The sequence below is a fragment of the Neolamprologus multifasciatus genome, chromosome 20 (assembly GCF_963576455.1).
Source record: "Neolamprologus multifasciatus chromosome 20, fNeoMul1.2, whole genome shotgun sequence".
NCBI lineage: Eukaryota > Metazoa > Chordata > Actinopteri > Cichliformes > Cichlidae > Neolamprologus > Neolamprologus multifasciatus.
In genome coordinates this window covers 11,126,760-11,153,166 of record NC_140458.1, presented here as the reverse complement: position 1 = coordinate 11,153,166, position 26,407 = coordinate 11,126,760, and the positions used below count along the sequence as shown (strand labels likewise).

Sequence of the window (26,407 nt, the reverse complement as noted above, 5' to 3'; positions counted from 1 at the left end):
GGGGAGGGAGATGAGGTTCAGGTTTCAGCCTGACAGGGGGTCTGGGGGAAGGACTGGTATTTTGGAATATACGAAGATCCATACAAGGCACAGTGACATAAAACCGCGGTGCCTGCACTGACACAGTGGGTGCAGAGTGCCAGCTGGGGCCCCGTGGTGGATTCCACTTAGATTTTGGAGGGTTTGACTGCATGGTGCCATAAGTCTCCGGGAACACACTTAACATACCACTGACTGAAAGCCTGGTCTCCTCCATCCCTTTATTTCTCACCCAAGCTCTTGCATGTCTAATTTTTAGACATGTTCAGCTTTGTGGACTCAAGGACTGTTCTGCTACTTGTAGCATCCCAAGTTGTTTTACTATCCGTGGTCAGATGTCAGGAAGAGGATGACCGTAAGTTGCAGTATTTTTCTTTTGCACTTCCTTATTTATAATTGAATTGTAATTCTGATTCCACCACCAGTCTTTTCTGTTTCTATCTTTGTAGATCTAGAAAATCCAATGAAAGTTGTCTGTTTTCACAAAAAGAACTGTGGATATATGTTTCTTTTTCTATGTACACTTTTTAGACATTTTTTTCAAAGCAGTAATTAAATGTTATTGATGCTGTCTGCTTGTAAAATATCTCCCCAAGGAAGATAATAGATTTCTTTTCAGTAGATAGGCGAGGTTGACAAGGTGCATCTGTGTGGGATGGAGGACCAGGTGAACAAGTGCCTGTTTGTCCTCACCTGGGTCCTACAACTCAGCCTTTCATGCTCTGTTTGATTACTTTGTAGTGAAAGTTTTTAGCAAAAAAAATGAAGAAAAAGAAAAGCTTATAATACAGCATCTAGATGCTATTTTTTTTATGCTAGTATTGAGCAGAAACACTTTGGTAACAACACTTAACAAATAAAAAACGAAACTTTTTCTTAAGGACTTGTAGAAATAAACCTTCCCCACAGATTTTGGCCGGAGCAGTCTAAGGTTTTTTTTCCACGATGTTAAGTGACAGTGCCAGACAGTGCCTGACCCCAGACTAGCAGGCTCAAAGGGTAGCAGGACAGTGTGCACAGCAAGGAGTCAACAAATGATGGACATATAGGTGTATTTATAGCAAGACAAATTTCACTGTAAATGCTTTTATTTCCACATCTTCTTGTTTTTAATAGCTTTTGCTTTAATTCCAAACTTTCATTTTCACAATTTAGTTCAGGAGGTTTCATTAGCAAGTAGTCAGACTAATCAATCCTGACTTAAACATTCATGTTACATATATATGCTATATATATACATATATATAAGTATTACTTTGACAAATAGACCTAAAACACAGATAGCAGGAGTGAATAGGCCCAGTTCTAAGCTGTATAAGCTGCATAATCGAAACAAATCACCCATTCTTAATTCCCCAGCGTGTTTGCCCTGGCGCTTAACATAACTATGGGATCCAGATGGAGAAATGTAGAAGGACCCTCTGTTTACTTAAAGCAGCAGCGTGTCAATTGGGCATGCTGTCCCTATAAGAGAGGGTCATTCATTCGAGCAGCAGAGCAGGCCTGCAGGTTAAATATGCTCAGCCAGTGATGTGAAATGGCTCAATCAGGGCTTCAAACATAACGGCTCACTGTGGCTTGTGTTTACATTGTACTTTACGCTGCTATTAAACTCTCTTTACGATAACTTAGAGGCATTTCTTTACATACATTGTGTGTTAAATTTAAAACTCGTAAATTACTGTTGTGCTCCACAGCTACTGATTTACAACAGTGTGTTTTGGGGTCAGATCAGCACCTGTTCATCTGTAACAAAGGACCAAGTCTTCTCACTCCACTTTTTTTTTTAAATCACTAAAGCATATATTTTTTAATCCAGTTTTGACATTTTTTAATGGTCAACTACCCAGTGTTACAGTGTTCAGAGTTTTTGTTTGCAACCAAATAACTTTTTTTTTCCATCTATGCCTATACTCAATAATCCCTCCTCTTCTGCTGTTACTCCTCCCACTTCCTTGCCTTGCCCCTCGACCCCTAACATCCTCTTATCCTTGTCTTAAACCAATTATTTTTTTTAAAACATCTATTATGCCAACTCACAACATTGTTCAAATGCTGTTACCTCCCCCTGTCTAATTCTCTCTTGAACCCTCTTATTGCTCCTATTTCTGCTTTGCCACCTGACCCCTGCTGGCCACCACAGAGGAGTCAGGGGGTTGCATCCAGGATGGCCAGCTGTATAATGATAAGGATGTGTGGAAGCCAGAGCCGTGTCGTATCTGTGTGTGTGACAGCGGAGCAGTTCTGTGTGATGAGATAATCTGCGAGGAGATCAAAGAGTGCGCCAACCCTATCATCCCATCTGGAGAGTGCTGTCCCATCTGCCCTGCTGATACCAGTGCCCCCTTTGGTTGTAATTTATTTATTCACATACCCATAAATAAATTACTCTTTTAGCTTGCACTCATCTCTTTCCTGGCTAACGCTTTTGAATGGGGAACTGCCACTGGATCCAAATAATCTGCCTGATCAGGACTAGAGTGGTTACTGATTTGTGGCCAAGAGCAGCTACAATTTCTATTTTTATAATTTCTATTTTTTATCAAATTTGACATTTCTAACAAGAAAACAAAATCAGTTGCCAGCCAATGTTCCCTGTTCCAGAGTGACTTTTTTTTTAAAGATGGTTTTATGGAAACTAGATAAGCAACATGATCAGGATTTTTTGCAGTCCCAGTGAAAGTCTTTTCATGTGGGATTTGAATCCTGTCATGTGCTTTCTGATCCGCACATAAACCAGCAGAGACACTTCTGCTCAATTTAACACAAAGCTGAGATGAAGTCCTCATATTGTGCAAGAACTCAATGATTCATTTGACCCCTTTTGAGGCTTTCTACAAATTTCGATAGTCTCTTGAAGGTGTTTCCAACCTTTCATGTCAAAATGACTGTAAATATGTGTTTCCTCAACGTTTCAAGTTTTTGTGAGCAGCTGCTGTACTCCAGCACTGCCTTCAAAAATCTGCTGTTAAATTCATATTGTGATCAAGACATTGAAAGACAGAATATTTATGGTTTCGTAGAATTTCTTCTTCTTTTGCTAAAACGTTTGGGAATGTAATGGGCCTCTTGGGCTCTAATGTTTTAGGTCCTTTCCAGATTGGTTACAAATTTGCTATTAAAAAAAAATACAAAATTTGACAACACAATGTAAGATATACATCTTAAAACAAACACACTAACAGCAGTTGCCCTTCTTTATTAAATAAGCTCACTTTTTTTCTATTATTTACATTTTGCATGATTGAGTCTAAACCTTCATTTCTTAGTCTGAGCTTGTTTCTGCTTCATCTCTTGCATCAGTAATATAATCTGGATGGGTTTTATGCGTTTGGGTTTGGTAAATATTATTTGATCACTTCAGCATCTTTGGATTTCCTTACAGGTCTCCTTTCTAAGAATCACAGAGTAGCTTTTAAATCAATCATGTGTTTGAAATCTCACTTCAAGGTTAAACTTTTAATAATGCTCTTTCTTTCCTCTTGTTCCTCCTTCTGCATTATCAGAAACAATTGGTGCTAAGGTGAGTCAGTGATCTCCAGCAACTTATGCACAGAAATTATATTTCATTTGTAGTTGTGGTGCAGTGAACTGTCAGACAACTCATACAGTTTGACTCTTTTATCATTCAGGGCCAGAAAGGAGAACCAGGAGACATTGCAGATGTAAGTATGGATGCTCACGAATATAAAACTGCTAAATAAAGCTTTAAATAATTGTTGTTACAGTTCCTCTTAGATAATTCTACCTGACCAAACAAACATTTTGGGCATCTTTTGTTCACTTTTATTTGAATGGAATTACAGGATTTAAATATCTGATCAACTGTCCATCTATGTTCATTATGTTCAGCCTAAAAAAAAATCATGTTTTTTTTCTAAAATTTATCACTGGTTCTATCTTTTATAACCCACTTTTGCTTGTACTTTCAATGTGTTTTCCCTTAACAAATGTGGCAAAGTTTCTTATGTTTCTCATGAGTGAGAAACTCAGTGTGAATGTTTCTGACTTTCTATTAAATGAGGAAAAATCCTGCATTCCTGGGACATAATGAACCCAATCAAATCCTCTTAGATCTTCTCAGCAACTTTCCTCCAAGTGCACATGTCAGAAGAAAAAAACGCCAGCCAAATTAGAGGTTAAAGGAGGTGGTGGTCATACAAAAACTTGTCCTGTCAAATCAAATCCTTTTAATGTTCACCTCCTACGAAGCTGGAATGTTTTCTAATTTTAGGAAGTTCAAACTAGTACAAAATCACCGGTTACAACACCAATGTAGAGTCAGTTATGAAAACAGCCTCAAAAACATTTTTGTCTTTCTGTAGGTTGTAGGACCAAGAGGACCACCAGGCCCTATGGTAAATATCAAAGATTTGGCTATGTTCTCCATATTTATATGCTTCACAACAACGTGACCTTTCTTCTGAATAGAACAGCAGTTTTGTGAATGCTACTGAGGCTTTTATGTTTGTTTTTGTAGGGCCCCCCGGGTGAGCAGGGACTACGAGGAGAAGCTGGCGCTAAAGGTGATAAGGTAAGAAACAACAAAATGTGTGCAAAAAAAACCCCTTTTACCAATCTTTTAGCACTGGGTCCTTGGGCACTGGGTGAAGCAGCATTATCAGAACTAGGAGAATGGCCTGTAGAGTTTGCACTTATCTTATTACTACTCATGTAAAATCTTTATTTATTTGGATGCAACAGGTGGATGAAGTCACACAGATGACAGTTTTTGTAAAATCTGCTTTATTTTGGTAACTCCTTTTCCTTCCCTACTCTCATTTATGTAGGGAAATCCTGGACCTCGAGGAAGAGATGGTGAGCCTGGCACCCCCGGAAACCCCGGCCCACCTGGCCCACCTGGACCTCCAGGACTCGGAGGGGTGAGAATAAGGACTGTAAAATATGGCATATGCAAAATTTGAGCAATAGCTGCTTTTTTGCAACACTTTATTGTTAATGTGTAAATATTTTATGGAGCTTCTATTTGGCTGCACTTAACTTGTTACAAGAGCGCAAAACAGGCCACACAATTTATAATGCATGAAAGTAGAAAGAGGAAAAAAGAGGAAAAAGTCACAAAGAGGTGAACAGACAAACAAACAGGTGGGCACACTGACACCTGTTTTTGAAGCAAGATGAGTGAAAAATAGAGTGACGGTAACAGGTGTAAACCCCCATTCATGGCACAGATGTACCATTCACATTACTATTTGTGGCTCACTTTGCTTAGGTGATAAACTGACTCTTGGTCTATTTTGTGTGTTTACAGAACTTTGCTGCTCAGATGGCTCAGGGTTTTGATGAGAAGGCTGGAGGAGCTCAAATGGGTGTGATGCAGGGACCAATGGTATGTATCGCTGGGTGCATCTAACAGGGTGACTGTACTGTATGTTTACAGTTTTATCGTGAGAAAAAAACGAGAAAAACTTTTGTTGCAAATATTCATCTGGTCTCCAAGTCACTGCTGAAAATAATTACTGAAAAATAACCAATACCTCACTCAGATTGCTGCAGTGCTGCCACCTTGTGGCTCAATAATTTCATCCCAACAGAGAGCCTTACTATAACCTTTTAAAATCCTGCTTTCTGAACTGAATGCTGAATCTGCACACAAATAGAAATAGATTATAAAAATATTATGTGGGAATGAATTTGCCTCAGTGGACACATCACATAAAATAATGAAATCTTTCTATGAAAGGTTTTGAACTGGATACCAGTCTTTAACCTCAAATATTTTTCTTAGCTGGGACAAGGTTTACATTTGACTTTACTCTTACTAGTTCTGAATGGTTAATGTGTAACTGGTAAAACCTTTATTTACTCAGGACGCCTGTATTCATTTGGTGAATTTGTTCCACTACTTGTTAAAATAAATGATGCCAGACTGATGTTCTCTGTATTTGTTGTGTTTCTTTTGTAGGGTCCTATGGGTCCTCGGGGTCCTCCTGGGCCTAGCGGAGCTCCCGTAAGTACTCAGATCACAGCCCAAATCATTATATGATTGGGTTTTATAATCAAATAGCTTATTTGAACACATTTCTAATGCTTTGTATTATCATCTGTTACAATAGGGGCCACAAGGTTTCCAAGGGTCCCCCGGAGAGGCTGGAGAACCCGGTCCTGCTGTAAGTATCAGTATCAATCCCAGAATGTATCTGTATGTCTTACAAATGAGCTGAGGTGCATATGAGGTGTAAATCTTGGGGTTTGCCAACAACACATACACTGTCAAAAACAATACTGATTATAAATGTCATGATTGTTCATTGTAAAAAAAAAAAAAAAAAAAAAGATCTCTATTATTTGCTCAAAACTGAATACCAAATTGATGGCCTTAATGGCAATTTAAGGCAGTGATATATTTTACATAACATATTAATTTTTGTCTTTATATGTTGATTGTCAGTATTAATGCTCTTGCTTTGCGTTGATACAGGGATCTATGGGACCTCGTGGACCACCTGGACCTTCCGGAAAACCAGGAAGTGATGTAAGTCATATTCATAGCAAAATTCAAAACTCTTCAAGTACATGCAGATATATATATATATACGGTCAGACCACATTTTTATTAGACCCCATTTTTATTAGGAAAAAAACAGTTTTGTTTTCCATGTAAAAATAAATTTTTTTTAAAAATCTTCATTTACTTCATACTTAGTTATTTTTCACAACCTATCCCCACCTCCATAATGTACTTCAGTTATACACTCCATGTGCCACCAGGGGGCACTGTGTATCTCCAAAAATTACCAACGAACATGGTGACTTCACAATACACAGCCTTCAAACACAGTACAGTGAAGGGCCATTGCAGCTACATCTTATCTTGCAGCTACAAAGCTTCAGCATGTAATCCTGAATTTTGCTGCTGGTTTTTAGGGTGAATCTGGAAAACCTGGCAAACCTGGTGAGCGTGGACCGGCAGGGCCTCAGGTGAGCAAATAATAATTATTCAAATATTTTTTATTTCATAGTTAAATAAAAAAAAAAACAACTTTAATCTATTGCTGCATGATTGTTTTTATTTCAGGGAGCTCGTGGATTCCCTGGAACCCCTGGACTTCCTGGCATCAAAGGACACAGAGTGAGTGTTTCAGTTCAGTCACATGTTTCACAAAACTGTGGCTGCTTATTGATTGCATGTGGTGACTAACTGATGTCTAAGTCCTGATTATGAGCTTTTCTTGTAGGGTCACTCTGGTTTAGATGGAGCTAAAGGAGAGACCGGTGCTGCAGGAGCTAAAGTAAGGTCATCTTTTGTGACAGTGTGGGTTTTCCAGAAATAACACTTTTTCAGCTTACTTCTGCTATTTTGTGCTTACTCATGGTAATTTTGTTCCTTTCAGGGTGAGGCTGGTGCTCCTGGAGAGAACGGTGCCCCTGGACCCATGGTGAGTTGCCACCATCGCTTTTTCTAGTCTGCAATGCTCTGAACTTTCTGACAACATCAGTAAATTTGCATAGCATATTAGGCTGCAGCAATAAAATACATAATGAAGATATTTATATATAAATCATTCTTTTATAGGGTCCACGTGGTCTGCCTGGTGAGAGAGGACGTCCTGGAGCTGCTGGAGCCGCAGTAAGTAACACTTTCGCAGCTGCTTAAGGCTATTCAACAGGAATTTATTTCTCATTTGCTATTTATTATGGTTTTGAATCTTTTATTAGATCATCACGAACCAAACTAAATTGACCTATCTTTGCTATCCTTAGGGTGCCCGAGGAAATGATGGCTTGCCTGGCCCTGCCGGTCCACCTGTATGTATCATAGTCGCCCCTATGTGGCCATTTTGTGCTGTTGATTTTTCTTTAATCTGTTGCCTTTGATCTGATGATTCTTTTTTATTTCTCTACAGGGACCAGTGGGTCCTGCTGGAGCTCCCGGTTTTCCAGGATCCCCAGGAGCAAAGGTTTTTACAGAACATATCATCCAGGAAACATTTGCTGTTGAAGAGTTTGTGTATTAAAATAAAACAGAAAAAAAGACTTACAAGAGCCACTGCATCAGTCTTTGTTCACTCTGGTTGTAGGACACTAAATTCCAGTTTTCCACAACACTGTATGTTTAGTTATTGTTATTTTTTCATAGACAAATATACAACTATGTCAAACTTCTCTTTTTGCTAAAGAAGATAAACTGGCCTTCAAATTCTTTTTAAATTTAGCTGACTTATTTTGAATAACTCTCATACACAATGAAACAACAGTATTATATTCAGCTCTATGGCAGGGAGGCACCAATACACAGCTCAAAGAAATCTACAACCAATACCGTTTTACTATGTTAATGATAAATTCATTGTGCCTTTTTTAGGGAGAAGCTGGTCCTACTGGTGGCCGTGGCGCTGAAGGAGCCCAGGGGCCACGTGGAGAGGCTGGTACCCCAGGATCGCCCGGACCTGCTGGAGCATCGGTTTGTTTGCCTTCACTGTTCATAAACATTCAGACTTTGATTTTGATTCATTTTTATTCGTTGATCAGGTTGTTGTTAATATAATGCTTCTTGTTCTATGCAGGGTAACCCTGGTACTGATGGTATTCCCGGAGCTAAAGGATCTGCTGTAGGTTTACACTTTTGTTAGTGGTTTTGATGTCTTTCTTTAGGTTAAATTTTATTCAATAAATATTTCTCTTCATTCTGATATTTGATTATTCCTTTCCTCAATGAAGGGTGCTCCTGGTATTGCTGGTGCCCCTGGATTCCCCGGCCCCCGTGGCCCACCTGGACCTCAGGGAGCAACAGGACCTCTAGGGCCCAAAGGACAGGCCGTAAGTCAGCTGAGATAGTCTGAAGTTATGCTAAATTTAAATATTTTGTAATGTTGTGATTATTTATTATTGTGGCTGCCTTCTTTTCTTGTGTTGTTCAGGGAGACCCAGGTCTTCCTGGATTCAAAGGTGAAGCTGGACCGAAGGGAGAGCTTGTGAGTTTCAGTTTTTTGTGATCATAAATGTACATGACCACATAAAAATTTTATGTGGAATTACTCCCTAGAGTAGATTCACTGAAATATCTTTATCTTTTCCAGGGCCCTATTGGTCCTCTAGGTCCCCCTGGCCCTCCAGGGGAAGAAGGAAAGAGAGGTGCCAGGGGAGAGCCTGGGGGCGCTGGACCAATTGGACCTCCCGGAGAGAGAGTAAGTGATCAGGACATGCATTACATGTTACTGGTCACATCTGACTAAAAACAAGGGTAAACATGGTTACTGTATTTACAGTCTAATCAAATATATCTTGATTTCTGTGATTCCTCCCAGGGAGCCCCTGGAAACCGCGGTTTCCCTGGACAGGATGGTCTTGCTGGTGCAAAGGTTGGTCCCTGCAAAATGAGATCTTTTGAAAAGTTATAATCATTTTATCTCAGTAATACCACAGCATGACAGTGCTGCACGAGAAAGATACTACAACAAGTGATTTTTGTATAACATATTTAAAGTTTCCACCTTTGGTCTTTTCTTCTTCAGGGTGTCCCTGGAGACCGTGGGGTTCCTGGTGCTTCTGGGGCTAAAGGTGCTACTGGAGAACCTGGACGCACAGGAGAGTCTGGTCTCCCTGGAGCCAGAGTGAGTCTTGCAACTTTATGCAGTGTTGCACATTTTTATGGTTTTTGCAGGATGTTTACTGTGGCAGGTTTTTTATGACTGATTTGATTTTGATTTGAATGGAGCTGACAATGTCTGTTGCTTGTGCCTTTCATGCAGGGTCTTACTGGTCGTCCTGGAGATGCTGGTCCTCAAGGCAAAGTTGGACCTTCTGTAAGTACAATATTAATTACAATTACATTGAATGTGATTTATAGATTTACTTCCATGAAATTTTGAAATTAAAATAATAGAGCAGCTGATCCTGTTCTAAATACAAGCTTTGCATTCAGTAGGGTTACTAACACCATGATCTACAGTTTCATTGTTGCTTTATGGAAATCATAAAGATTAAACAGAGCAAAATGTTTACAACCTTCTGCTGCCTGTTTAGACTTAAGAAGAATTTTGCATGACTGGCGCAATAATCCTCAGAGTAAAATCATAATAACATTCAGGTTTTAGCTTCCAGACTAATACCTGCTGATTTACAGTGTTTATCTGTAATTTTGACAGGGTACCCCTGGTGATGATGGCCGCCCTGGCCCACCTGGTCCTCAGGGAGCCCGTGGTCAGCCAGGAGTGATGGGATTCCCTGGACCAAAGGGAGCCAATGTAAGAGTCTGAAGGTTTCTATAACAACAGACAAGCGGCACTTCCACATCTTATGATGCTGTTCTTATCCCTTTGATCCCCAGTGCTAAAGAAACTTCCTACAGTTTATAGTGTATGATTTCTCTTTGACAGGGTGAGCCTGGAAAGCCTGGAGAGAAGGGACTGGTGGGTCGTCCAGGTCTGAGAGTAAGTATAGCTTTCCATAAGTGCTTAACCATTATCGATTTCTCTCTCAAGTTCCTTTTCCCTAACTAAAGTGCTCTTAATTAGGGTCTGTCCGGAAAAGATGGAGAGACTGGTCCTGCTGGCCCTAATGGGCCTGCTGTAAGTATTCCGTATAATAACATGTTTTGAGACACTTTTATAGCCAGCAAACAGACTTTTATGTTTGATTGATCAAATGTGTTTGCGTCTATCATCTTAGGGACCTGCTGGAGAGAGAGGAGAACAAGGATCTCCTGGACCTCCTGGCTTCCAGGTGAGATCATTTTCTGACCCATCCCATCAAATGACTTTTGGTAAAACCTAAACATGTGCACAATGTCCGTGCCTTAAACATTAGAAACTTTAGTAATTATGAGTTTCAGCAAGTATTTAAGCTAAAGAAGGATCACCTTTTATGGATTTTGACATCACAGCTTTCAAAGACACCTCAGAATCATGTATTATAAACAAACTTACAGATAATATTCTAGTCCATACTTACTGATGGCATTTCAGTAACTATTTTGCTATTATGGGCAGGGTCTACCTGGACCATCTGGTGCCCCGGGAGAAGCTGGGAAATCTGGAGAGCCGGTGAGGTTTTACTCTATTCAAATAATTTGTTGCACCTGCAGTTCTCTGTTTTCTAACAAACATGTCAACAACAGTGTATTCTACAGTACATGTGACGCTGCCTACATGCAAAATACATTTAATGGGAAACTTTCTGCTAAAATAACACAAAATGGCTTATTAAATGCCAAAACAGTCAAAAAACAGATGTTGTTAATTTGTTTTATTAAGTATTGTAATGTTTTATTTAGGCTGTTTTTATAGTGTATAATTCAGTTTTTATAGTTAAGTGGCTGCTGTAACAACTTTTTCATGAATAAATATTCTCTTTATTTAAAAACCAGAGTGGTCTATGTGATCATTGGTCCTTTATTTATCCAGGTAAAAAATCTAATTGAGATTAAAATAAAATTTCCAAGAAAGACCTGGCATCCTGGCAGCATCATCTTTAATTACGTAGCATTTTTTAATTTTAACATAAACATGTAAAACTCTTTCTGTTGTCAGATTTTAAGTGTTAAAACAAAAAAACAAACAAAAAATGAAAAAGTTTGTCCTTTCTGCAGGGTCTTCCTGGAGAGGGTGGAGCTCCTGGTGCTGTTGGACCCAGAGTGAGTTTCCACTAATTATGTGTATCATACGTGTACATAGAACTAAAGTTTGCTGTTGGTTTCATACATGTAATCTTTTTGTTTTGTCTTTGCTGAGCTATTCCTTATATGCTTTGCTTCTCTTCTTATCCAATATCTCTCTGTCTTATTACAGGGCGAACGTGGTTTCCCTGGTGAGAGAGGTGGTGCAGGAACCCAGGGTCTTCAGGGACCTCGTGGACTTCCTGGAACACCAGGCAGCGATGGACCCAAGGTCAGTGGATGACTCAGACTAACTTCTGGTTGCAGGTTCAAGATTCTTAACTGCTCTTCTCACATGCAGATGAATACCCACAATAACATTTAATGCCACAGCATTTCATCTGCTGATATTTTTATTATTCATGCCCATAGTCAATGTTCAGGTTAAAAAAAAAAACCCACACAAATCTGTGCTGACTACATTTAAGGTTGTGACTCCAGAACAACATAATATCATTGCTGTCACCTCTCTAGTCTCTACTATTTGCCTGACAGCCTCATAGCACCAACTAGAGTGACAAAAGCTTTGTCACAACCCACATCAAACCAGGATGTGTCACTTTTACGTCACAGTTTCTACTCAGCTAAACAAAAGAGATATGATCTCCTGATTAGTCAAATTTGAATGTGCTGACGTGCAGATTTTCTTACCTTTGAACGTACTAGCACCGTCTGTTCCTCCATATTTTCCAGTCTTGGTGTGATGGTATCACATTATACATTTTCTTATCTAACTCTCAGCAAGTAACACAGTAAGCACTTTTCTCAACGTGAAATAAGAAGAATTAAATTAATTTTAAAAAAAAATCAAGTCTGTTTATTTTCAGGTGGAAATGTTTAACATCTGCAGCCTTGGTCAACTTGTTTTCTGTAGAACAATATAATTTGAACGACTGAGACTTTTCCAGATGTTTTTTAATCTAAGGAGCTTGGAAAGTTTTTTTCATAACATCATCAAATAGAGAGGAAAGATGAAAGATTTGGATTGACAAGTGCTCTCCTAATTGTGGTCCATCTTGCTTTTATCAGGGAGCTATTGGACCAGCTGGCTCTCCTGGAACCCAGGGACCCCCAGGCCTGCAAGGTATGCCAGGAGAGAGAGGAGCTGCTGGTATCACAGGACCCAAGGGAGACAGAGTGAGTGATAGATTTTTTATTTTCACTTTGTGAATTGCTTTCTAAGTTAAAATGTAGCTTACAGTAGTAGAGAATAAAGTAGTGTAAAAAATACTGCACTGTAAATATTGCATTCTGTTCTGTATGATTAAAACGCAGCTTATCTTTTTGCCCACAGGGTGACAATGGTGGAAAAGGAACTGAGGGTGCTCCTGGAAAGGATGGTGCTAGAGTGAGTTCAAAAATATCTTTGATCTCTTCTTATGTTTGATACATCTTTACAGTTTAAACCCTGTAAATCATTCATCAAACAAGTGTAACATTCAGTGACACCTACACTATGTTCTAATGTGTTTCCTCCTCTCTCCTTTTTCCTAGGGTTTGACTGGTCCTATTGGTCCTCCTGGCCCAGCTGGACCCAATGGTGCCAAGGTAAGAATAATCCTTTGCTTTGTTACGTGAATAAACAGTGATTTAAATTAGAATTTATATTGTATATTAACCATTTTAGTTGTTTGAATGATAGTTTCTCTTTTATCCAGGGTGAGACTGGGCCTACTGGGTCCATTGGTGTTAGTGGTGCTCGTGGTGCTCCTGTAAGTACCTTTTTTTGTGTTCAAGTATCAGTAGCACAGAACAAGTATACATCAGACTGATCAGGTCCGATACAGAGGCCTGGGTTTATAACATTAGAGCTCTTTCTCAATAAAAATTCTACTCTTCTAGAGAAGAGCACCGATAATAATTAACATCATTATAATAAGATAATGGGTGGATCAGTATCCAGGATTGCACATCAAAATAACTAAGCATCATCCTTCTTGTGCTTTCACAGGGTGACCGTGGTGAGGTTGGTCCTCCTGGGCCTGCTGGTTTTGCTGGACCTCCTGTAAGTAAAGTCCCCATAATCCATTCTTTACATATGGAGTTCAAAAAAAAAACATTTATTGATGTTCAGCTTCTATCTTTTTCTGATGAATATATTTAGGGTGCTGATGGTCAGCCTGGTGCTAAGGGAGAGCTTGGTGAGCGTGGACAGAAAGGAGAGTCTGGTTCTCATGGACCTCAGGGACCATCTGGTGCTCCTGGACCTGTGGTAGGTATTTAAACCAAAAATTAAGTCATGGTACTTGTTACTATGTATCTACTATCTGTCGAATCGAATTACATAGTGAAAGAAATACATTGCACAGTGTTGCACAAACACTTTTACACCATTTTAGAGCAGGGTAAGTTTTCATGACGGAGTACCAATTTATGAAGCCTATATATGTGACTGGGCCAAACAGAAAAACGTTGCACGTGAAATACTTTTAGTCAGTGCTTGTATGGTAGTTTCCATTTGTCACTTTTGTCACTTTTTTAAGTTATTCTACTGTGACATAAACATGATCATTCCCCTTTTTCAGGGACCTACCGGTGTATCTGGATCTAAAGGAGCACGTGGTGCTCAGGGACCTCCTGTAAGTAACTCCTACATGTCATACAGTGCATATATATATATATATATATATATATATATATATATATATATATATATATATACGTGTGTGTGTGTGTGTGTGTGTGTGTGTGGCACATTTGGGTTTTTTGGGGGTCATAAACAGGAAGTAAAACTTCTTGTAAAAATATGAAACCATTGAAGCTCCCAAGGTTTTAACTTGGCTTTTCAATCATAAATCAATCATTCAAAGGTTTTCAATACTATCAATATTGAAAAAAAATATCAACCTGACAAAATTAGTTTTCTGTACATGCCATCTTGGACACAAAAAAGACACATTTTAGATAAATTCAGTTAGATCTTTATTAACATCCCATAGCAACAGATAAACATATAATGATAAGAAAAACACAAAACCAAGCAAATTGAAAAAAAGTTTAGTAAGTTGTCATTGAAACTTACTAAGACTGAAAATTTTGAACTCTAAAATATTCTTAAGAAGTTTTTTTTTAACAATCAGAGTTTGCTGGGAACATATGAATATTTATAGCAGTTACTCTTTATCTTTGTGCAGTCTGAAGTGTGAGCCTGAGGGCCAGATTGCTGTGTGAGAGCACAGTTTGATTTTAAACATTTCTGTCAAACAGATCAAATAGGCTTCTTTGTTTGTTTCCTATAATCTTCTCTCTGGTGAGACAATTTTGGGGGCTGCTGCAGCTGCTGGCTGCTGTGAATAAACATCAGATCAATAGAAGATTATAAAACAAAAACTGCAGCCTTAAATTTAAAAGTGATAAAAAACTATTTTTTGGCCTAATAATAAAGTTTAAGAAATCAATCGGTTTTACGTGAAAAACTTTCTAACTACCAACAGAAATGTGCAAATGTCTTTGATACCAACATAATTCCTATTCAGTGTTGAGATGAGCAGATAGACTCCATCAAGTAAATATACCCAGTTTGTATAAGAACTAAATCAAGTTAAATTAAGAGTATTTGCAAAATGACTTTACAGAGGACTCTGAAAAGCCATCCATCCATCCATCCATCCATCTGGGGTCTATCCCAACTGTCACTGGGCAAAAACAGCAAGACAGACCTTCAATTATACTCACAGTGACCTACAGCCAATGTAGAATCACCAGTTAACCTAAAAGGCACATTTTTGGACTGTGGGAGGTGGGCAGTTTAAGTGCCCAGAGAAAACCAACACAAGTACAGATAGACCAGGCTTGTTCTGCGTATACTTGTACCACCTATACCACTGCACCACTGCTGCCTGCCTCTGAAAATGAAGCATGACATTTCCTCGGAAGTGAAATATGGCTCAGCCATTTCTCTGTTTACTATTACATTTAGACCTCCTCAATCAATCAATCAATCAATCAATCAATCAATCAATCAATCAATCAATCAATCAATCAATCAATCAATCAAACAAACAAACAAACAAAAACACAAATTTAAAAAAACCTACAAAAAATGAAACAAAAAGAAGTTTGTGACTCCCTCCCTGATGAGTGTTATGGTTGATGATGGTGGCATGGTTTTTGGTCTTTGGGTTCCCTTAAATTGAACTTGCCTGATCACCAACCATGCCATCAAAACATGAAATGAAGGGAAGTCACTCAAATGGATATTTTTATGCCCTTTCAGCAGCATCCCAAAGAACCAATCCCAGAGTCCACTTGAGCTATTTTGTTGGTCTGTGATGAACTGAATTCTACTCAGATACGATGCCTACATCTAATATCTATTTTTTACGTAAACTTTTCATCTGTCTGTATAATATATGGACAAAAGTACTAGGCCACCAATACATTACATATATATACTGCCATGGAAATCAGTGCCATGAAGCTCCCAGGAGACAGTTTTTGTGCTGATTTTAATGCAAGATGAAGTTTAGAACAAATTATTCAATCAACAGAGCAATGGTGACTTGTACACACCATGTGCCTGCAACTTTTCATGGTCTGCAGTTTGATGGCTGAGTTGCTGTTCCTAAATGTTTCTATTTTTACAATAATACAACTCAACCACAGTTAATTGTGGAATATCTAGAATAGAAGAAATTTCACAGACTGATTTGTTGCAGCGGTGGCATCCCATTTCAGAACCACACCCAAATTCAGTTTGCTCATTATAACGACCGAAGGCAAACTGGGTGGTTTGGTGGTTGATTTTATAAAACTTTGGCAATGGAAATGAAATGGAAGCTCCTGTTAAATGTTTACTATCAAATACTTAATATATCATAAGAATTAGGAGAATGTTCCCAACCAATAAATCTTAACATTTTAGAAAAATTCAAATTTAGGATTACCATATTAGAACAGGTCAGTGGGCCAGGACAAATTCATGTTTATTGATCTCTTTCTCCTTGACAGGGTACCACAGGTTTCCCTGGTGCTGCTGGCAGAGTTGGACTTCCTGGTCCTAATGTAGGTATTTTGTCAATAATAAACTGCACAAAGAAGTTAGTCTCTTTTTGTTTGTAGATTATGTTTATTTTTGCTCTTACTCAGTGAAATTCTGTCTTTTCATCAAAGGGTAACCCTGGCCCTGTTGGTCCTCCTGGCCCCGCTGGTAAAGATGGACCAAAGGGTGTTCGTGGTGATGCCGGCCCTTCAGGAAGACCAGGAGATGCTGGGCTTCGCGGACCACCAGGCCTACAGGGAGAGAAAGGAGAGCCTGGAGAGGAAGGGAAGCCTGTGAGTTTATTTTTGCACTTTACAGGAAACTATAAGTACCCGACACTGAAGCCAACATCCAGTCTAAATCACCTGCAATATTTGCCAGATATTGACTGTATTTCATGACTCAGTCATCTCTGTCTTGACTCTTAGGGTACTGAAGGGCCCTCGGGTCCCCAGGGTTTGGCTGGCTCCCGTGGTATTGTTGGTTTGCCTGGGCAGCGTGGAGAGAGAGGCTTCGCTGGTCTTCCTGGACCTTCTGTGAGTGCTTTGGCTCGCACACAAAACATTTAGCTATGTTTATCCTTCACGTAAACTGTGTGAAAAACTGACACTGGTCTAATTTTGTAAATCTGGATGTACATTTTTCCAGAATTACAGTTATGGTTTGTTTTATTTAAGACTTGTCTTAAACTTGTCAAAGATAAAACCTTGTTATTTGCTGTACATTCAAATAAAGTGTGAGCTTTCTGATAACATAGTTGATTTTCAAAGTCAGAGGATTATTTTGGGCCTTCAATGTCAAATGCTAGATTTAAAGATAAAAATATTTCCTGTGTGTGTAGGGAGAGCCTGGTAAACAGGGTGCTCCTGGTTCTGCTGGTGACCGCGGACCCCCTGGACCAGTTGGGCCTCCTGGACTTAGTGGACCTTCTGGGGAGCCTGGTAGAGAGGTCAGGAACTGAACTTCAATAACAACAAAATAGCAATATTTACAATGCAGGAAATAATACAATCATCTTCCTCTATCAAATCAATGCACGTTAAATAACAAAAAACATGCTTTTATTTCTCAGGGTACCCCTGGATCAGATGGACCCCCTGGTAGGGATGGATCTACTGGACTCAAGGTAATGGACATCATCCTCACTGAAATACACTAAATCAATTCAGCAACTCATTGTTTAAAAGACTTTTCAATGCTGGTTAACATAAATTGTTTTTAACCTGCATCAACACCTTCCGTTCATGTGCAGGGAGAGCGAGGTAACACCGGTCCTGCTGGCGCTCCCGGAGCTCCTGGCCGCCCTGGTCCCCCTGGCCCTGTAGGACCCCTGGGCAAGCAGGGAGACAGAGGAGATGCTGTAAGTATCACAAAACAACGTAAGAACCCCAAGCACAGTGTAATTTTAAATGGCACCCACACCTATTATTTCTCTTTTAGGGTACTCAAGGACCTGCAGGACCCCCAGGACCAGCTGGAGCTAGAGGAACGGCTGTAAGTATCATTAAATCAAAATGTATTTTATCATTAAGTTGTTTTTTTAGTTTCTGATTTTATTTGATTAAAACTGCCACATGTACAAATCCATGAATGTTAAAAGGCAAATCTTTACTTCAGGGACCTCAAGGACCACGTGGAGACAAAGGAGAAGCTGGAGAGGCTGGAGAGAGGGGGCAGAAGGGTCACCGTGGCTTCACTGGTCTGCAGGGTCTTTCCGGACCCCCTGTAAGCACTTTAATACACATCTAATAGTTCATCCATTCGGTGCCGCTTTCCGTCTTTCTCCTGATCTTTTATCATCTTTGTCCCAATAGGGTCCCTCTGGAGATTCTGGGCCTGCCGGACCTGCAGGACCAAGCGGCGCTAAGGTGAGCAGAACAAAGCAGAAGAGATGAAAAACTATATTTCCATCCTGCACCTTTAACACAGAAACTATATGATGGTAATGAAGGGCACAGGTTAGCGTTTTTGTAATTCTCCAATCACCTAGAAGAAGATGGGGACAGGAAAGGCCTTGTGCTTTAATTACCCACCGCTGTGATAAGATGGGCAGCTGAGGCATTTTGTAATTACTCTCTGTGAGGAAAAGTGGCAGACAGACAGGGGGGACTGTGATTTGTGAAACCCACTCCCGCTGAGATCGGAAATGGGCTTCAATCTCTGTTCTTGATAAGCTAAGCACTGAGCATGATAAGAAAAATGAAGGGAAATGTCACCATACAAATATTCTTCATGCATAATAAGGCAAAGGGTCTGAGGGTAATAGAGAGAAACTGCTGGTGCATTTGATTTCCTTTATCAGATTTTATTATCCAGACTTCACTGTGGATCTGAAGAAATAACAAAGTTTTACACTTTGAACAAAAAAGCCCAAGTTCACTTAATGAAACTGCTTTTCATGTTTTCATCCTCTCGTTCTGTAGGGACCCCCTGGAGCAGCCGGACCTGCTGGCAAAGATGGAACTAATGGACAGGCCGGCCCCATTGGACCTCCTGGACCTCGTGGACGCTCTGGAGAATCTGGTCCTGCTGTACGTAACATGTCACGAGAATAATAATCTACAACCAAATGAGTCTGTATGCTGTTCTATTTCAGTCAAGTCTCATTTCTTGCTTTTGCCTTCTTCCAGGGTCCTCCTGGTAATCCCGGACCACCTGGTCCTCCCGGGCCACCTGGCCCTGGCATCGACATGTCTGCTTTTGCTGGCCTGGGTCAGGTGGAGAAGGGCCCCGATCCTCTCAGGTACATGAGGGCTGATGAGGCATCCAGCTCTGTGAGACAGCATGACATTGAGGTCGATTCAACACTAAAGTCCATCATCAACCAGATTGATAACCTGCGAAGCCCTGACGGCTCACAGAAGAATCCCGCTCGCACCTGCAGAGACCTCAAACTGTGCCATCCTGAGTGGAAGAGCGGTAAGAAAACCAGACACTAAGGTCTGACCATATATCATATATCATACGGTATAGGATCCCTGATTGCGACTCCATATTTTTATTATTTGGCTAAAGTAGAGTAACTTTGCACGATTCTTAATTTAAAATCATTGTTTTTTATTTTATACCGAGCCTCTCAGTGCATCCATATCTGAAACAAGCTATTTTCCTTTCCTTCCTCTTCCTTTAAACCACTGTTCTTGTCATTGGCTGCCCCTGGCAAATAGATAAGTAGGGCTTCTGGGCCTTGTGTGCCTGAGATGATAACAAAAAAAACCACGGGAAGTGATCCACAACTGTAACAGTGACAGATATAACAGAAAATAAGGAAAAGCATAATAGGTGGCCTTTAAGTGAAAACCCAGACTGCATGAACAGGTGTTATGCTGTTATGCTGTTGCTGGGTGGCTGTAGCTCAGGTGGCAGAGCAGGTCAGCCACTAATCAGAAGGTCGGTGGTTCGATCCCAGGCTGCCTCCTAGCTGCATGCCAAATATCCTTGGGCAAGATACTAACCCCATATTTGCCTGGTGGTGGTCAGAGGGCCCGGTGGCGCCAGTGTCCGGCAGCCTCACCTCTGTCAGTGTGCCCCAGGACAGCTGTGGCTACAATGTAGCTTGCCATCCCCAGTGTGTGAATGGGTGGATGACTGAATGTAGTGTAAAGTGCTTTGGGGTCCTTAAGGACTAGAAAAGCGCTATACAAATGCAGCCCATTTGTGTAAAATCATTTCAGTCCTTGTATTTCTAGATTGCAGTGCTGCATTTGGGTCGGTGTCTCTATACTCAAACACACTGTCTGTCTGTTTTGTTATCAGTATGAGAGAAAGAGCTCAGTTTGTGGCTTTCTTTTACCTTCAGTTCACCCCCCACTGCACCCACCCAAATCATTAGTGACACTAATGGCTTAGTGTGTCAGGACAACTTGTTCTGCCTGAATAGGGACAAGAAGCAGCAGACCTTGATAAATCCTTCACACCAAGACGGGAGGAAATCTGCTTTTCATACTTTTTATGTATACTCTTTGATGGACCATTTATATTACAGCATTGCTCCTGAAAATGTCATAAGCCTGACTTTAAAATCCTGCTGCATCACTCTTCTTTATAATAATGAACTTTTCATCTTCGGATATGAGCAGTTGAACAGGCTAAATCTTACATTTAGTGATTAGGACTCTCCTCATTAACTCAACTGTCTCATTTTCTCAGGTGATTACTGGGTTGATCCTAACATTGGCAGCACGGCTGATGCCATCAAGGTCTTCTGTAACATGGAGACCGGAGAGACCTGTGTCTATCCAAGCATCGCCAAGGTACCAAAGAAGAACTGGTGGACGAGTAAGAGCAAGGAACGCAAGCACGTCTGGTTCGGAGAGACAATGAATGGAGGATTCCATGTGAGTGCACACATACATCATTAGTGAACATCAAACTCCTCTTAAAGAGTCTAATGTACAAGCTGCTAACTCTCCCACCTGTTGTCTGATTCCACAGTTCAACTACGCTCAGGAAGGCGTTGCTGGCGTCGCTGCCAGCGTCCAGCTGACCTTCTTGAGGCTTCTGTCCAATGAAGCATCCCAGAACATCACTTACCACTGCAAGAACAGCATTGCCTACCTGGACCAGGCCACCGGCAACCTGAAGAAGGCTCTGCTGCTACAGGGTTACAATGAGGTGGAGATCCGTGCAGAGGGCAACAGTCGGTTCACTTACAATGTGTTGGAGGATGGCTGCAAGGTGAGTGTGGGAAAAAGACTGAGAAAATAACTGTTAATTCAAATCATGTTAGAAATTTTACTATGCAATAAGGCTGAACTGTAACACATTCCTTTGGTCTCACTCAACAGACACATACCGGCCAGTGGGGCAAGACTGTATTTGAGTACAAAACACAGAAAACCTCCCGTCTGCCAATCACAGACATTGCTCCTTTGGACATCGGAGGAGCAGATCAGGAGTTCGGAGTGGATGTAGGCCCTGTCTGCTTTATTTAAAGCGGAGTTTCACGATGGCCCCCCATAAAACAGGAAATAAATAAACTAAACCATGAAACATTACACACATGCCCACAATAAAGAAGACTGGAAATTATAAAAGAAAATTGATCGTTTTTTTCTCTCACTACAAAGTGCTCTCCAAGGTATACTCCTTGGATGTTAGCACTGAAGGGCACCGGCAATATCTGTACACCACACCAGCACTCTCTGTCAACCCGCTTCCTGAGATCCAGTCATGTTTCCCATGGCCCGCTGTTGACAGGAATGAGTCAGAGCCAAGAGGAAGAGGCACAGAGCGAACAAGTTATGAACAGAAACATGGCTTGATGTCACTTATTTATTGTTTAACCTGAATAGGAAGAGCTGAGGTAGGACTGGACGGGTTTTCTTTGTAAGTAAGCCAAGCCCCCTTTTCCACTACAACCTCTGTCGCAGTCCTACTCCACCTCCCTCCCTGTTTCTCTCCTGACACACAAATATTGCATTTTGAATCCGTGTAGACCAATAAAAAAAAATAAAAATCTCAGTAGGTGAAAGTGTGAGCTCCAGGCCCGTCCATCGTGAGCGGGAGCAGAAGCCTTTACTGTGTATTATAAATCCTTGGTTCCATTGTTGTAAAAGTCTGTGTTTATAAACAACCAGATGTTTTTATATATATTTCCACATTATGTGTGTACATGTGTCTAGATGCGCACCAACACTTTTGGGAAAGTGAGGTTACATTTGGGATGTATGTTAGGAGTGTCCTGTACCCCTTGACTGGCCATCACAAGAAGGCCCAGTTTGTACCCCCCCACCCCACCCCGACCACCACAACCCAAGAAAAAAAAGAAAAGAAATTTATTTTGAAGAAGAATTTGCTTTGCTTTTTTTTTCTTATTGTAGTCATCCAGATTGTTCAAAGCTACCTCACACTGACAAACAAAGTGAAAATGTTGAATTAAAATCTGAGCTGACCAAACCTTTAGCTTTCAGATGGCTCTAGAGCTTGAACCGCCATCTTTGTTTTGGGTTGCTCTGTATTCAGAAGGTGCTATGACAACTCCTGCGCCTGAGATGATAACAAAAAACCAAAAACGAAGATCCATCACTGTAACAGTGACAGATATAGCAGAAAATAAGGAAAAGCATAATAGGTGGCCTTTAAGTGAAAACCTGGACTGGACAGGTGTTATGTTGTTTGTGTAAAGTCATTTCAGTCCTTGTATTCCTAGATCGCAGCGTTGCATTTGGGTCAGTGTCTCTATACTTAAACACACATTTTGTCTGTTTTGTTATCAGTATGAGAGAAAGAGCTCAGTTTGTGGCTTTCTTTTACCTTCAGCCCCCCCCCTCCTCTCCCCCACCCAACACTAATGACTTAGATCTAGAGCTTGAAATCACCAGTCGCATCTCTGACCCCCCCCCCCCCCCCTCCCACTAGCTTCACACCACACACACTCACACTCCACCCCGAGGGAGGGGTGCAGTCAGGTAAAGACAGGAGAGACAGGCGAGCTCGGAGGCCTCCTGTGGTGTCCACACCTCCACAGCTGAATGTGGACCTCCAACAACAGCCCCTCAGAAGCAGCCAGGGTGGGTTGTCTCTGTGTGTGTAAAGGGTGTGTACATTAAAAAAAAAATTTATTTTATAATGACCATGATCATTTTTGTTTTTATTTTGCTACACTTCAAATTGATGTAAATTGAATAATAAAAGGAAAACCGAACTGAGGATGGCGTTTATTTTATTCAGTTGAGTTTCGAATAAAAACACAAATGGCGCAGGGGATGGATTTCTTCTTTTAGCAGAGCCAGTCACGTGTGCTCAAATGTTATTTTTCCTTCTTAAACTTTTTGTCTGTGTGCAAGAGTGTGATGCAAGTGTGTGTGTGCGTTTTCGCATGAGCAAATCTCATAACACGAAGGAACAAAAGTACTGTATTTGTTTCGGGGTGGGCATCGTTGGCTCCTGTTTGTCTGGACTCAAAGACATAAATAAAGAAAATATTGTTGACTGGAATCAGATATATTGTGAGGTAGTGGCACATTGTGAGCTGCATCACTGCCTCAGAAAAAAATATAGTTGTTTAGAGTTCCTAAAAAAGCAGACGAGACCTGATTTTACACAATAAAACCATTCATTTACCATTTAGAGTTGTTAGGATTTCATTTGTCATTAAAAATCCCAAACTGTGAGTCAAAAGTAAATTTTTTTGCTGCTTTAAATACAATTTAAGACCAAAAATGAGATGGGAATACACATCACAGTCAGTATGCGGCTGAGTGTAAGGACAAGCTTAATAATAATATTGTGATTTGTCCTGAATTTGCACAGCACAGCTTGCTAAATTAGCATATTCAGGTGCTAGGATTTAACCACCAAGAGTAACTGGCTTTCTCAAGAAATTTGTCCTTAAATCAAGTCAGTCTGGCCTGTTCCACAAATAGCATGGTCTCAGTGTAAGAGCTAATTGTGTAGGAGGGTGAGGAAAAAACAGCTGTGAATAAAAAAAACAACAAACATGGATTTCAACAAGTGGATTTCAGATCATATCTTCTGTTTTAAGACACATCTTAAGACTTTATAAGCATGAGTGTGGCCGAACCTGTTTATTTACGAGAAATTTGCACAACTGAATGTCAATTATAATATTTTACAACTCTAATTTTCTTATTTTACACTGAACTTGAAAAAGTGTTTCAATTTTCTGCTGCCCATTACAGAAACCTCTTTGCAACTGATTTCACCCAGTGTCAGCCAGCTACCACCTTAATTTAATAGTGACTGCTATTCAAGCCTGTGTGACTGAAGCCTGAGATGACCACAGAAGAGATCTTCTCTCAGTGACATCATTAAACTGGCTGGCAGCTACCAGTCCTGCCCATCAGCCTCCTAGCAAATGAGACTGTGGAATCAATTAGAAAATCTGAGGTGACATCTTTCTTGAACATCGCATTCACAGGATGTTTAGAAAACCTGAAATCTGACCTTGAAATTAAGGGCACCAAATTTTGAGGAGAGATTCATCTATGGTGTCAATTCAAAATCCTGGGTGACATTTTTCTCGAGTTATCATGTTGACAAGATCTAACCTTGACCATATGATTTATACTTGTCTGAGATCTTTAATACACGCCTCTATAGCATCAATTTGAAAATCTTAGGTTGAAGTATTGTCTTCACAAAGTCATACAGTGGGACAAGAAAGTATTTAGTCAGCCACCGATTGTGCAAGTTCCCCCACTTAAAATGATGACAGAGGTCAGTACTTTGCACCAGAGGTACACTTCAACTGTGAGAGACAGAATGTGAAAAAAAAATCCATGAATTCACATGGTAGGATTTGTAAAGAATTTATTCGTAAATCAGGGTGGAAAATAAGTATTTGGTCACCTCAAACAAGGAAAATCCCTGGCTCTCACAGACCTGTAACGTCTTCTGTAAGAAGCTTTTCTGTCCCCCACTCGTTACCTGTATGAATGGCACCTGTTTGACCTCATCATCTGTATAAAAGACACCTGTCCACAGCCTCAACCAGTCAGACTCCAAACTCCGCCATGGCCAAGACCAAAGAGCTTTCGAAGAACACCAGGAAAAGAATTGTAGACCTGCACCAGACTGGGAAGAGTGAATCTACAATAGGCAAGCAGCTTGGTGTGAAAAAAATCAACTGTGGGAGAAATCATCAGAAAATGGAAGACATACAAGACCACTGATAATCTCCCTCGATCTGGGGCTCCACGCAAGATCTCATCCCGTGGGGTCAAAATGATCATGGGAACGGTGAGCAAAGATCCCAGAACCACACGGGGGGACCTGGTGAATGACCTGCAGAGAGCTGGGACCAAAGTAACAAAGGTCACCATCAGTAACACACTACAACGGCAGGGAATCAAATCCCGCAGTGCCAGACGTGTTCCGCTGCTGAAGCCAGTGCATGTCCAGGCCCGTCTGAAGTTTGACAGAGAGCACATGGATGATACAGCAGAGGATTGGGAGAATGTCATGTGGTCAGATGAAACCAAAGTAGAACTTTTTGGTATAAACTCAACTCGTTGTGTTTGGAGGAAGAAGAATACTGAGTTGCATCCCAAGAACACCATACCTACTGTGAAGCATGGGGGTGGAAACATCATGCTATGGGGCTGTTTTTCTGCCAAGGGGACAGGACGACTGATCCATGTTAAGGACAGAATGAATGGGGCCAAGTATCGTGAGATTTTGAGCCAAAACCTCCTTCCATCAGTGAGAACTTTGAAGATGAAACGAGGCTGGGTCTTCCAACATGACAATGATCCAAAACACACCGCCCGGGCAACAAAGGAGTGGCTCCGTAAGAAGCATTTGAAAGTCCTGGAGTGGCCTAGCCAGTCTCCAGACCTCAACCCCATAGAAAATCTGTGGCAGGAGTTGAAAGTCCGTGTTGCTCGGCGACAGCCCCAAAACATCACTGCTCTTGAGACGATCTGCATGGAGGAATGGGCCAAAATACCAGCTACTGTGTGTGCAAACCTGGTAAAGACCTATAGTAAACGTTTGACCTCTGTTATTGCCAACAAAGGTTATGTTACAAAGTATTGAGTTGTATTTTTGTTATTGACCAAATACTTATTTTCCACCCTGATTTACGAATAAATTCTTTACAAATCCTACCATGTGAATTCATGGATTTTTTTTTCACATTCTGTCTCTCACAGTTGAAGTGTACCTCTGGTGCAAATTACTGACCTCTGTCATCATTTTAAGTGGGGGAACTTGCACAATCGGTGGCTGACTAAATACTTTTTTGCCCCACTGTAGATCACATCATAGATCACCTTTAACCTCAGCTTTTAACAAATATTGAGAAA

The 26,407-nt window shown here is 40.6% G+C and overlaps 1 protein-coding gene across 2 annotated transcripts; it reads left to right on the top strand.

Annotated features, from left to right (window-relative positions):
• On the top strand, positions 1–22,651 carry LOC146494483 (uncharacterized). 2 transcript variants are annotated; one of them, XM_085145423.1, is made up of 54 exons: positions 1–394; positions 2,183–2,389; positions 3,546–3,562; positions 3,672–3,704; positions 4,365–4,397; positions 4,520–4,573; positions 4,830–4,922; positions 5,312–5,389; positions 5,966–6,010; positions 6,117–6,170; positions 6,482–6,535; positions 6,928–6,981; positions 7,079–7,132; positions 7,239–7,292; positions 7,395–7,439; positions 7,577–7,630; positions 7,765–7,809; positions 7,908–7,961; positions 8,366–8,464; positions 8,568–8,612; positions 8,722–8,820; positions 8,922–8,975; positions 9,081–9,188; positions 9,309–9,362; positions 9,516–9,614; positions 9,753–9,806; positions 10,149–10,247; positions 10,380–10,433; positions 10,518–10,571; positions 10,672–10,725; positions 10,992–11,045; positions 11,591–11,635; positions 11,790–11,888; positions 12,686–12,793; positions 12,951–13,004; positions 13,151–13,204; positions 13,315–13,368; positions 13,608–13,661; positions 13,761–13,868; positions 14,182–14,235; positions 16,607–16,660; positions 16,769–16,930; positions 17,066–17,173; positions 17,479–17,586; positions 17,710–17,763; positions 17,890–17,997; positions 18,078–18,131; positions 18,255–18,362; positions 18,452–18,505; positions 19,061–19,168; positions 19,268–19,556; positions 20,787–20,974; positions 21,072–21,314; positions 21,425–22,651. In XM_085145423.1, the coding sequence occupies exons 1-54, from the start codon at positions 301–303 to the stop codon at positions 21,569–21,571; spliced, it is 4,464 nt and encodes a 1,487-aa protein (XP_085001549.1). In that variant the 5' UTR covers positions 1–300; the 3' UTR covers positions 21,572–22,651. The 2 variants fall into 2 exon arrangements, with proteins under 2 accessions (XP_085001549.1, XP_085001550.1); XM_085145424.1 differs by lacking the exon at positions 2,183–2,389.
• Positions 22,652–26,407: the final 3,756 nt, after the last annotated feature.